The sequence below is a fragment of the Clarias gariepinus genome, chromosome 9, assembly GCF_024256425.1.
Source record: "Clarias gariepinus isolate MV-2021 ecotype Netherlands chromosome 9, CGAR_prim_01v2, whole genome shotgun sequence".
Classification (NCBI taxonomy): domain Eukaryota; kingdom Metazoa; phylum Chordata; class Actinopteri; order Siluriformes; family Clariidae; genus Clarias; species Clarias gariepinus.
The window spans coordinates 17,398,351-17,411,220 of record NC_071108.1 but is presented as its reverse complement, the minus strand read 5'-3'; the positions used below and the strand labels follow the sequence as shown (position 1 = coordinate 17,411,220).

The following is a 12,870-nucleotide window of genomic DNA, read 5'->3' as shown; positions in this document are numbered from 1 at the left end:
ATTTCTTATATCGGTTCAGTAGGGAACAGGTCTTTTAGTTTTAAAATAGGGTTGATTCTGTATTTTGTGGGACGGTTGGCAAGTCTAGACTCAGCCCTAAATCACACATAAAAGTCTGGTCTGTGCCAGAAAACCAGCAAATTTTAAGACTGCTTGTGTAAACTACTCTTTCTAGTCATTTTTTGGACATTTAGATAGGTCTCCATTGTAAATAAAAACGCTGCTTTTTATCCTTTTTTATATACAGTAGGCCAAGCTTTTAACAAGCCAATGAGATTTTCCCCCTAATGTGACTTCAGATATAAAGACCTCCTTTCTTCAGCTTGTTGCTCAGCACGGCTGTTCTCTAGTGAAGCGTGGCTCAACGGTAGCTCATAGACACTGAAACAGCATGTTCAGGAGAAGAGTGTAACTGAGGTATGCCAACTGCATTATATGAGGAGTATTTCAGCTGGAGCATTATTAGACACACTTTAGTGGACCCCTGAGACCTACAGTATGTTAACTTAAAGAAATGCTAAAATACATGGCCTTTAACCAGCACTTGACCAAGAACAGTGGTCACATATTTAACCAAAATTTTGTTAGGTTATGTCTGCCAAAAGCAGAGAAACTTGCTAAGAAAGTATATTCCAAAAAGTATATATCATGCTGTATGTATACTTTTAAATCAACTGTGTTGTTTTCAGTTAACCTAAAATACTGTAGCGTTTTTATCGCCGGAAAGGATGGTGGAGAGACGAGTGAGCTTAATTACTGCCCAATGCAATGGCTGGGAGTACTTTATTAGACACACAGCATGGATAGCATGAGCAGTACATTCACACAGGAACCTACATCCATTTCCGCCTAGGCAAGAACTGGAGCACATTCCACACGTCACACCCCCACACACACAAACAGGGCCGAAGCCACTAACCCAAACACCCTTCCCCATCATGGTGAACACACCGACATCCCCGCAAGGCATGCTGGTCGTCAGCCGCCGCCCCGCCCACGCCACAATACATTAAAATCTGGACACCAAATGCTTGTGGTTTTCTTCAGTTAAAGAAAGAAAAAATATTTAACAATTGTATTGCCTTAGAAAAAGACCAGTTAAAAAATGTACTTATCCCATTATTGCATTATTTGATGAGATGGTAATGATAAGTGTACTGTATGTAAACTTTTGACCACAACTATAGGTCTTCAGTAGGATGAAACAACTTAAAGTTAAGTCAGTGCCTAAATGGGGGAAGTTCTTCTGGGAAGCCAATTCAGACTATTGAAATTAATTTAGCACAGTTTTTTTTTTTCTACAAAGGTTTGTTATATTTTTTCTGCATTTGATTTCTGGTTGACCCATCTTTTATTAAAACCTGTCTTTTATTTTTCATCTTTGATTAATACCCATTTGCCTATGTTAAGTGTAGTGTTTCTTTGTAAGATTCACAAAGTAAAAAAATTCAATGAAATGACTTTTAAAAGGACAATAATTTGGGTGGGTCGGTTGCCGTCACGACTGCTGCCATTTGAATTTGTATATATGTATACAGTATGTTTAAGTGCATTTCTACAGGCCTGTATGCACCATTTTTTACGCCCTTACCACATGTGCATTATTTTTTTTTAAATAGGGCTCACTGAAATTTGAATTTGAAATTTTTCCTTAAAATATTTGCAAACCAGCTATGTGCAAAGATCACAGCATAGATCCAACATTTTGCTACTCAGGAGGTTGCTACTTTCAAAAACTTTAACTTCACATAATTATGTGTTCAGGATGCTAATCAGCTGATTAATTCTACCAGGCTCACACTGAACACCAGCTAATATACTTTGTTTGGTTGATTACAGCCATGAGTAAAAATTAAAATAAGAACATGTTGGCTGTAATGCTGTGTGTGGTAATGTTTGTGCATGTGCACAATGGCTTTAGAGTAGTGATGACTTTCACTATCGTCACACGTGTGTGGGGTTGTTCTCCTGGAAATACTGATGTGATTAGGATTTGCACAACATCATTTATTCATGGGAAAATTGCTTCAAATTACCTTTGCACAATTAAAATCAAACCTCCCTGATAGCCATGACTACAAGCTGCACCACTGTAAATGCATCCTTTTCTTAATGTGCTCTGAATTAAGAACCAGCAACCACATTCTAAATCTTCCTTTTTTTTATTTTTATTTTTGCCAGACCTTTTTTCCCTAGCACTTTGTAATGGTCTGGGTATGTGCTGGTTATAAAGGACTGCATGTCCTTTCTGTGGCCCAGACACACTATAATGCAGCCGTGGCTTTTCTGCTACCTGCATATTTCCCAGTCTGGCCTCCTGAGGTCAATTGAAATGAAATCGATGGAAACTGCCTCTTGTATGCCTGGATGCACTCCATTCGGCCTCTGGTCTTCAATTTAGTGTTCTTATACAGTCACTTAGAGACCAGTGAAGGAAGCATTCCTACAATTTTTATGTTTTTGAAATACGTGGAATTAGGCTTAAAATCAGTAATCAGTGACGCCTGCGTAAATTTGGTTGCCTGTAATTGAACTTGCGCCAGAAGTCATACATTTTTGTGATAATATGCCATCATGGTAGATGAGAAGGCTAATGATCTATTGTCAGTTGATCTTTCTGTATTGTTTTTTTATGTTTCGTATTATCTTTCTTTATTTGCCACATTTAGATTACTGACAACCACAACCAACATAGTATTATTTCCAAATTGCACTATTATATTGTCACATACACAAATGCATGCTGATTTATGATTTTCTGACATAAAATATTGGGTGAATTTCATATGGAATATGTGAATGAGTACCCACAGTGGACCCCCAGCAGATCTAGTGTCAGAGATTATGTAATTATAGCAAAATCTAATATGACACATGGAAGTTACAGTGAAGACGAAAAGAGATAAGATGGCAAATGTGAATGTAGGCCTAATTTAAATTGCCAAACTGCTGATGTTGTGACTGCTGTGGTTGCAGAGGTGTTGCAGCTTCCTCTGTCATGAGAAAGTTTGAATGAAAATAAATCTGCTGGGGACTCAGCTTGAAGAAGGTTTTAAATCGTGTTTTCATATCAACAAATTGACAGAGTAGTACATAATGACCTGTAGCTACATGGTTACGCTAGTCAAACAGGCAATAAGTGAGATATTTATGCTTGGACATTTATTCATTGGCGAATTTATGCATGTTTATACTTAAAAATCCTCTAGCTCGCGCCGAGTTCCCAAAGCAGTTTGATTGCAGACGTGTGCACATTTTTAAGAGTGGTCCAAGAATATGTTTAAATGTCAGATACATGCCTAGGAAATGAAATGAGGGCTTTTTCTGCTTAAATTTTTACTTATGTGAAGCAATAATCATTAATCTTACATTAATATCAGATCATTTGAAAATCCCAGATCATGAAGCGTTTAAAGTGTCTTCACCTGAGATCCAGCTCTGCTGTAAAAGAAGCCATAGTGTCAGGGGCCATTGATTTTTGCATAAAGTCTAACCTTGAAATGTTCTCTTTGAGGAGAGAGGACTTCTTTTACATGAATGGTTAAAGGCAGTACCTTACATATTGCAAACTAATACTTGTCATTATGTCTGCCGGGATGCAATCAGTAGAGAAAGCATGGAAGGCAAAGACAATGATGAACCCAGACTGAACTTGCATGAATTTTTATTTTTTTTGTGTGTGTGTTATTTGGTTTTAACTCTGTAACCCTTATTATGCAGCTCTGCATCATATAACAAAAATAACACTAATAATAATAATAATAATAATAAAAAGAGTGTGTTGTTCAGACAAATTCAAATCTAAGTTTTAACTGAGGATTTAATGCCATCTTAGGAAAACAGTATACCACTTTACTTAACTAAAAATATATATTTTTTTGGTTTTGACTCAGTATTTATAACTAAATTATAAGCCATTGGCAATGACTTAAATGAGAAAAAAGGCACATTGTGTTCACATTGTAAAGTTGATGTTTTCCTTTTCAGTAGTGCAATTTTCCTTCTCCCTTTTTTTTTACCAATACAGTCAGCACCTGTTTTCATTATTGGAAACGAGTCTTTCACCTTCCCATTTGGTTTTATAATTTGTCTATCTTCATGCATATTAACCAGATGGCTTGTCTTTGAAAATAATTATTATTTTTCTAAATGCTTCTCATTCAATTTTGTTGTCCCACCTATCTCTCTCTTAGGTAAAGTACGGCCGCTTTGCATTTGTGTGGGATGCAGCTGTGCTGGAGTATGTGGCTATTAACGATGAGGATTGCTCCTTCTACACTGTGAGCAATAATGCACCAGACAGAGGCTACGGCATTGCCATGCAGCACGGCAGCCCTTACAGAGACATCTTTTCTCAGAGGTACCATACGACACAAGCATCCACACTGCTTCATATAGAATCTGTCACCTAAAATATTTAAATCATGGAGCAAATACTGATTTCCAGCAGCATACAGTATATGCAGTCACAAAATACCTGGGTCCTTCTCAGGAGTGAGCAAATTTTAGTAAGGAATATTATAAATATATATGAATACTTCTAATGGTTTAGGAAATGTGGATCTTAGTGGTTGTCAGTTCGCCCTATTTTATGTGGATACTAACCTATAAATTAGTAGTAGATTGGATGTCCCCAAATGTAAGTACAAACTAAACATTAAACTCCAAACTTGATTAACTTCAAGTCTGTTCTGCATCAGTTTTAATCTACCACTCTTTGTTAGTGAATAGAAAACCAGACAAATGGCCCTGCTTGAAGTTCATCACTAATGAGATAGTATTAAAAAAAAGCAGAACATTTGGCAAACAGTCTAAGCCTTGAATTGTCTAATAAGTAATTTTAACAATTTAACTTAAGTACTTATTTGGACTACAGAGCAAGATTTGTTTGTCTTAATTTTCATTATACAACAGTTAGTTCCGACAAGTAGACTGCTTGGACAAGGGGCATTCCACAAGTGGTTATATAGAGCATAAAACGACTGTGACATTTAATTATGTGCATCACAGGTGTTCTAACATCATTAATTACCCTAGCTGTCATTCGCCAGTACTGTACAGTATGTGTGAAAGTAAATCAGTACTCTCTGCAGTACTGGAAAGTACATGCATGCCAAAACCCACATCCAAAACCAGTCACAAAAGCACATCTGATAAGACCATGTCATCTTAAACACTTTGTCTTATCACTAATTGCTTTGAAGCCTTTCCAAATTGGCTCTGAATTTATGTTTTGTCCACAACTAATGCAAGTTACAAAGCTAACGAGCTTCCAACACAAGGCCGAATCCCAAATCCCTCTCTAACCTCTAATCAAGGAAAGTACTTGGTCTTTCGAACAAGGGATTGTACAACCTTTCCATCTAATGCTATTTGTGCATTGTGAGTCAACCACAGAACCCTGGAATTTAGCTGATATTTTAAAGCAGAATAAGTTGAAATAGGTATTAATAGTAATATAAAAAGTTTCTCAGGACTGTACAACACGGTTTATTCTCCTTACAATTTGGCTACTACTTTCACCCCTGTTAATTACAGTAACTGTCGCCAATCACAGAAAGAAAATTTTTTGGCAGTGCAAAATAACTTCTTAAATAAACAAATAAATAATAATCTCTTGATATTTCATGGCATTTGTATTACTGTTGTATATAAGCTATATCACACTGGAGGTCACGATGAATTTTGAATAATGAATATCAGCACAGCTACGATATCTTTGGCATATTCACTACAACAGCACTCCTTCTCATGTAATATTTCCTAATTACAGTATATGGCTGCACTGTTATATAACACCATAATGGAATAGCTTGGCCTGATCCAGCCCAATTAGATTGATTGATTAGATAGGAAAATATTAGCCATGTAATTAATTTATCTGATTATTTCTCTCTTCCTGGAAAAAATATATTCTTTTTACAAATGTGTGGAAAAAATGAAGTGAAATCACCCAATTCTTTCTACATGTTCAAGTTTCCAGGTGCACATATTTTCCTTACATTCCTGATCAGGAAGCAATCTCTCCCACAATCTTTGCTTCGGACTATCATCCACTCATAAAAGAGACAGGATTCCTGTAATGAATCATAACACAGAAGGCAGGATTTGTCAGAGAAAAGTTGGTAATTATTACCACCAACATCAGTATTCAGTAACTTACCTAGCAAGCAAGCAAATTTATTTATATCACACATTTCCCACACAAATGCAACTTCAAAGTGTTTTGCATTGTGCATTTATAAAGTTTTTGAGAGAAATGAAACTAATTAAAGGCAATTAACACAAATGATTAAAATAATTAAAGTAAAGTAAAAATACAACCAATTTAATAAAGATACATAATTATTAAAATAGAGTTTAATTAAAAGCAGTGGAAAACAAGAAATCTTCTTAACTCGGGTTTAAAAGTGACAACATTTGGGTCAATTCTGTGTTCAAAAAGACGATAATTACAGCAGGGGGCGGCATAGCTAAAGGTCAGTTTACCGTGTTAAGTGTATAAAAATGACCCCCTCTAACACTGTTTGCTGCACATGGCTAGATGCTTCTTGAAAAGCACTTTAAATCGCTAGGTGTTCATAAGAACATGAAAATTATCATATATATATATATATATATAATAGCTAAAGAAAAATAAGTTGCTGTAAACTGTTCTCTGTATCTGAAGTAATTTCGATTCCTGGCCAGACTCGATTCCCTTCTCTGTGTGCATGGAGTTTGCATGTTCTCCCCGTGCTTGGTGGGTTTTCTCTGGGTACTCCGATTTCCTCCCAAAAAATATGCAGGTTAGGCTAATTGGCATTCCCAAATTGCCCGTAGTGTGTGAATGGGTGGGTGTCTGTTTGCTCTGCGATGGATTGGCACCCTGTCCAGGGTGTACCCTGCCTCGTGCCCTAAGCCTCCTGGAATAGGCTCCAGGTTCCCACAACCCTGAATACAGGATGAACCAGTATAGATGATGAGTGAGTGAGAGTGAGAGTAAAAACAAGTTTAGGATGTTAGATTATTGTGCTAATATCAAGGCATCTGACACTAGCTACAATTTAAAATAATGTACCATTGACTGTATGTCCTCAACTAACATTAACAATAGTATGGTACGGTTAACCAGTCACTGCTCTTTAAACAAACTCCACCAAAATACCAAGAAGAGTAAAATCTCTGTTCAGATGGCTAATGTTATTCAGTTGTCAGTGCTACATAAAAATCATGAAAAACAAATTTTCTAATAATGATGATTCCCATAATATTCCATACCATACTAATACGGTGTTTGACCCCCTTTCGCCTTCAGAAGTGCCTTAATTCTACGTGGCATTGATTTAACAAGGTACTGAAAGCATTCTTTAGAAATGTTTGCCCATATTGATAGGATAGTTCCCTTTCAAAGGCTACACTCGATGCTGCGTGAAAATGCTATGGGAACATCTTTTTTATGTTGGCGGTTGTGAAGCATGTGTGTATCAAACACGCCAAATTTTTGACCTATAGTATATAACCTCGGTAGGGTGACGTCATCTGATTAGACGCACCTGCAGGTTATAAATACAGGTGAACCGAAAACATTCCTCAGATCTTTTGTCTTCAGCGCTTTGTGCGTGTGTGTGTCAACAAGCATACTAAAAATCTAACAGCAAATTTTAAAGCTTATAAAACTCACCAGACAATAATGGCGGAGTTTAGAGCTAGATGTCCCCCTCTGTGCGATAATTTCCTTTCCGAGGGCGATATGCACACTTTCTGCTTTAATTGTTTGGGTGAGAAGCACGCTCTCGAAGGACTTAATGGAGAGTGTGAGCACTGTTATCTTCTTCCCATGAAGCTGCTACACGCGTGCCTCGCGTTCTTTAGGGAGCCACGAGCCGCGCTGCACTCATAGGGATCACAGGCTGACTTGGCCAAGGCACGAGAGACGGAGTCCCTCTTTTCCCTCGCCCTCTCCCCCGATCCCGAACTTTCTCCTTCCTCTTCACGAGCGCACTCCAGTGCTTCTCGTGGGTGCGTTGAAGAGACTCCCTCTCCTGCTTCTGTGGAAATGAAAGTAGCTCCCTCAGAACGCTCCTCTAAAGAGGAGAGAGAATATGAGTAGCTGCTTGAAGTTATAAGAAGCGCGCGCAGTCGAACGACTGCATATTGATTGGCCACAGGAGCAAGCTCACCCAAAACACTCAAAATTACACGACAGATTCCTGTCAGGGGGCCAGGAGATGGAGCCACAACGTCGCTCTCTCCCATTCTTTGATGATCTTCACAACGAAATATCTCGTTCTTGGAGAAATCCTTTTTCTTCCCGTATTTTTGTTCCATCGACTTTTATTTTCGTTTTATTCGAATATCGTGGATGCAAAAACACGAGGCTACACCATGATGCCCCAGATACGAGAGATGCTTTCGGGCTATCTCTCTCTGCAGCATCATCTTCATTAAAGAAACCAACACTTCCCTCCAAGCCGTGTAGAACTTCTTTCCTTGTAGGGAAAGCTTTTCAACCAGCAGGTCAGGCTGGCTGAAAGCCTACGCGCTCAGGACTGCGGGGGTAGTCAAAGGCTACAGGATTCAGTTTGCACATCGACCTCCGCGTTTCACTGGCGTGGTCCACATTTCCGTGATACCGGAAAGTGCGCATCTGCTGACAGAAGTTGTTGTGGAATGGGGCCATGGAACATGTTCCCCTACCAGACAGTCAGTCAGGCTACTACAGTCAGTAGTTCTTGGTTCCAAGAGGAACGGGGGGCTGCGTCCAATTTTTAGATTTCGCGGGATGTCCCTCTATCTAAAATAAATAATACAGCTTCAAAATGTTGACTGTCAAAGTGATTGCTCTCAAATCCTACCAAGCGATTGATTTTTGACAATCGATTGAAGGACGCTTACTTTCATATAGAAGCTTACCAGTATTGGGTTCTTCCATTTGGTCTAGCTCTCTTACCCGCACATATGCAAAATGCGTAGATGTAGTTCTGGCTCTTATGACTCCAGAGCATCCATATTGAATTACATAGACGACTGGCTGTCTCAGTAGCTAGCACTTCGACATCAGCATGTCATCCTAGCTCATCTTTGTTTCTTAGGATTGAGACCCAACGCCACGAAAAGCGTGCTCTTTCCTGTTTAAAGGACAACATATTGGGTGTCACATGGGATTCAATCGTAAGCGGGCACAGCAGTCTCCCGCTCGTGTCGAATCCTTTCTCAACACCCTAAAGGAAATCAAGCTAGACCAGAAAGTCACCATCACTTTCAGAGATCTTAGCTCTCATGGCAGATGTATCCATGGTGACACCTTTGGGCCTTCTGCACATGAGAGCCTCTCAGTTGTGGCTAAGAACCAGGGGATTTCACTCTAGGGCTAATCCCCAATAAAGGTTGGGCACGACAGATGCTTTCCTCACGGGCTGGGGTGCGGTCTTAGATGACCGTCCAGCCCAAGGGAGCTGGAGAGGCCATCTTCCCGCGCGGCACATCAATTGCCTCGAAGTGATGGCTCTATTTCTGGCCCTTAAGCACATGTCCTAGTGCGGGTGGACAACACTATGGAAGTCTCATACATTGATCACCAGGGCGGACTGTGCTCGCGCCGCTAATAGCTAGCGCACAAGGTTCCTGTCCTTCAGGGCATATGAATGTGGGAGCAGTTGTACTGTCCAGTCAATCTCTGACACACGGGGAATGGAAACCCCACCCTGAAGTAGTCAGTCAATTTGAGAGAAATTTCATGCAGCAGAGGTGGACCTCTTTGCCTCGCAAGATCAGCAAATGTCCCCTTTCACTACTCTCTGACTCTTCCAGCTCCCCTGGGTCTGGACGCCTTGGCCCGTACGTGGCCCAGGTTACCCCTTTATGCGTGTTTCCTGATAGCTCTGCTCCCGGGAGTCTTGGCAAGGGTCCATTAACAGCGTTTGCGTCTCTTATTTGATAGCACCCTGTTGGCCGACCAAAGTGTGGTTCTTGGATCTAGTATCTCTCTTCAACGGCTCACCATGGATGATTCCAATGAGGTGGGATCTTTTGTCTTAGGCGCAGGGGACGATATATCACCCAGGCCCGAGCTTTGGAACCTTCACATTCAGTCCCTGAATAGGACCAACTAAGTCAAGCTGGTCTGCCAGCCAGCGTAATTAAGACTATTCTAGTGCTAGGGCTTCCCCCCCTAGAAGAGCTTATGCCCTTAATGGAATGTATTTGAAAGTTGGTGCATGACGAAGCGGGTAGATCCAGTCCACTGCCGAATTGTTTCAGTGCTGGAATTTCTACAGGAAAAGTTCTCCTTGGGCTTGTGCCTTAGTACTCTCAGGACGTACGTAACTGCTATTTCAGCCTGTCACGTCCTGATGGATGGGGTTACTGTGTTACACCCCCTTTTTTTTAACCACTAGAGTCAGCACCTCAGGTTTCTGAACCCTAAGATGGTTTTTCTAATGGCCTTTACCTCTCTAAGAAAATTGAAAATCTGTCAGTCTCCCCATCCTGCCTAGACTTGCCTCTGGGCTAGTCAGGGCCATTTTGCATCCTCATTGAACTATCTTCCGAAAGTTCCATTAACAACATGCACCCTATTATTTTTTGAAGCCTTCTGTCCTCTGCCTTACAGCTTTGGAGCAGGAGAGACTTCACTTACTGTCCAGTACGTGCTCTTCAGATTTATGTCCACCGCAGCAGCCAGTGGCATAAGTCAGAGCAGCTTTTACATGTTTTGGGGCCGCAACCGGGGGGTGAGAGATGCTATTGCCCTCTCCTATGAGGCGCGTGGGCTCACTTCACCTCTAGAAATCAGGGCTTATTCAACCAAGAGGATCGCTTCATCTATTGCACTAGCAAGAGGTATTCCCCTGCAGCAAGTGTGTGATGCAGAGGGTTTTCTCTCCGCACACATTTGTTAGATTTTATAGTCTGGATGTTCATGCCACTCCGGGCTCACGAGTCCTCGAGTCAGCTTCCCAGACGTAGTTCTGAGACCTCTCGGCCTTGTGAGCACACGCAACACAACTGCAGTGCGGTGACATTGGTACTCTGTGGGGGCCATTTTAGTACAGTGAACTCATTGTCATGTTCAAGAAACCAATTTAAAATGATTCGAGCTTTGTGACATGGTGCATTATCCTGCTGGAAGTAGCCATCAGAGGATGGGTACATGGTGGTCATAAAGGGATGGACATGGTCAGGATCAATGCTTAGGTAGCCCGTGGCATTTAATCGATGCCCAATTGGCACTAAGGGGCCTAAAATGTGCCAAGAAAACATTCCCCACACCATAACACCACCACCACCAGCCTGCACAGTGGTACCAAGGCATGATGGATCCATGTTCTCCTTCTGTTTATGTCAAATTCTGACTCAACCATTTGAATGTCTCAACAGAAATCGAGACTCATCAGACCAGGCAAAATTTTTGGTGAGTTTGTGCAAATTGTAGCCTCTTTTTCCTATTTGTAGTGGAGATGAGTGGTACCCGGTGGGGTCTTATGCTGTTGTAGCCCATCCACCTCAAGGTTGTGCGTGTTGTGGTTTCACAAATGCTTTGCTACATACCTCGGTTGTACCGAGTGGTTATTTACAGTCAAAGTTGCTCTTCCATCAGCTTGAATCAGTCGGCCTATTCTCCTCTGACCTCTAGCATCAACAAGGCATTTTCGCCCACAGGACTGCCGCATACTGGATGTTTTTCCCTTTTCACACCATTCTTTGTAAACCCTAGAAATGGTTGTGCGTGAAAATCCCAGTAACTGAGCAGATTGTGAAATACTCAGACTGGCCTGTCTGGCACTAACAACCATGCCACGCTCAAAATTTCTTAAATCACCTTTCTTTCCCATTCAGACATTCAGTTTGGAGTTCAGGAAATTGTCTTAACCAGGACCACACCCCTAAATGCATTGAAGCAACTGCCATGTGATTGGTTGATTAAATAATTGCAATAATGAGAAACAGGTGTTCCTAATAATCCTTTAGGTGAGTGTATATTTGCATCTTTAAGTTAGCATACAATGCGCCTGCTCTGCACACCAACCATGAAATGTGTTAACCAGAACACAAGTATAATGTGAGCAATCAGACCAAAATGCATTCCAGATTCTGATGCCTCATATGAAGCCTCTGCAGTCCCACTCAGCTAAATAGATGTGGTATCTTTTAATGTTACGGTATTTTTAGCAAAGATTTGCATTTTTCTTTTCTTGAATGTAGCCAAATGAATTAGCTAGCTGTACGGCTAGTTCTGAGGAAAAAAAATAAGTTAAATGTTTACTGCATAAAGCATGAATTAGAATGATTTTGACTTGATTTAACTCAGTAGGACTGCAGAGAATTTATATAAGTCTTAGCTGAACTGCATTTTTGCATGGAACGAGAGCTGTAGGCTCCATTTACATACAATACGTTGTACTCACGTCTGGATGACAAGTGCGTTTCATAGCCAGTGTGCAGCCCAGGAAAACTAAGAATGACCAAGACCTATTGTAGTGTATCATACTGTACCTCAATTTAATTTAAAGCAGAATTTAAAAAAAATCCAGAAACTATCTCTAGGGTAATATCTCTCTGCCTATGCACTCCCAGCATGACGGAGTGTCCACAGTCAATATGAATAGGCAAAAGGCAAATCCACTTTCCATATGCCGTCTCTAATATGTGTGATTTGTCTCTATTTGACCTTCAGCACAAACTCAAAGTCAAGGTGGCGGCTTCAATTTAACCAGATTTAGGCTTCAAACCCTGCAGTGAAATAATCTAAACTTGCACAATGGGTGTTAATACCCAATTTTAATGGTTTGTGTTCCTTTTTTAAAGGCCTTTTAATTTCTAGAACTATATGCTGTCTTCTAATTTGCATTTATGTCTATAGAGCCAGGCATTTTATTATGTTTTTTT

The 12,870-nt window shown here is 40.4% G+C and overlaps 1 protein-coding gene across 4 annotated transcripts in view; it reads left to right on the top strand.

Annotated features, from left to right (window-relative positions):
* grid2 (glutamate receptor, ionotropic, delta 2) overlaps nucleotides 1-12,870 on the top strand; it is a 547,500-nt gene that overhangs the window by 483,897 nt on the left and 50,733 nt on the right. For all 4 annotated transcript variants that reach the window (XM_053504059.1, XM_053504056.1, XM_053504058.1 and 1 more), the window contains exon 14: nucleotides 4,194-4,360. In XM_053504059.1, coding sequence (XP_053360034.1) covers nucleotides 4,194-4,360 — 167 coding nt within the window. The remainder of the gene's footprint in view (nucleotides 1-4,193; nucleotides 4,361-12,870) is intronic.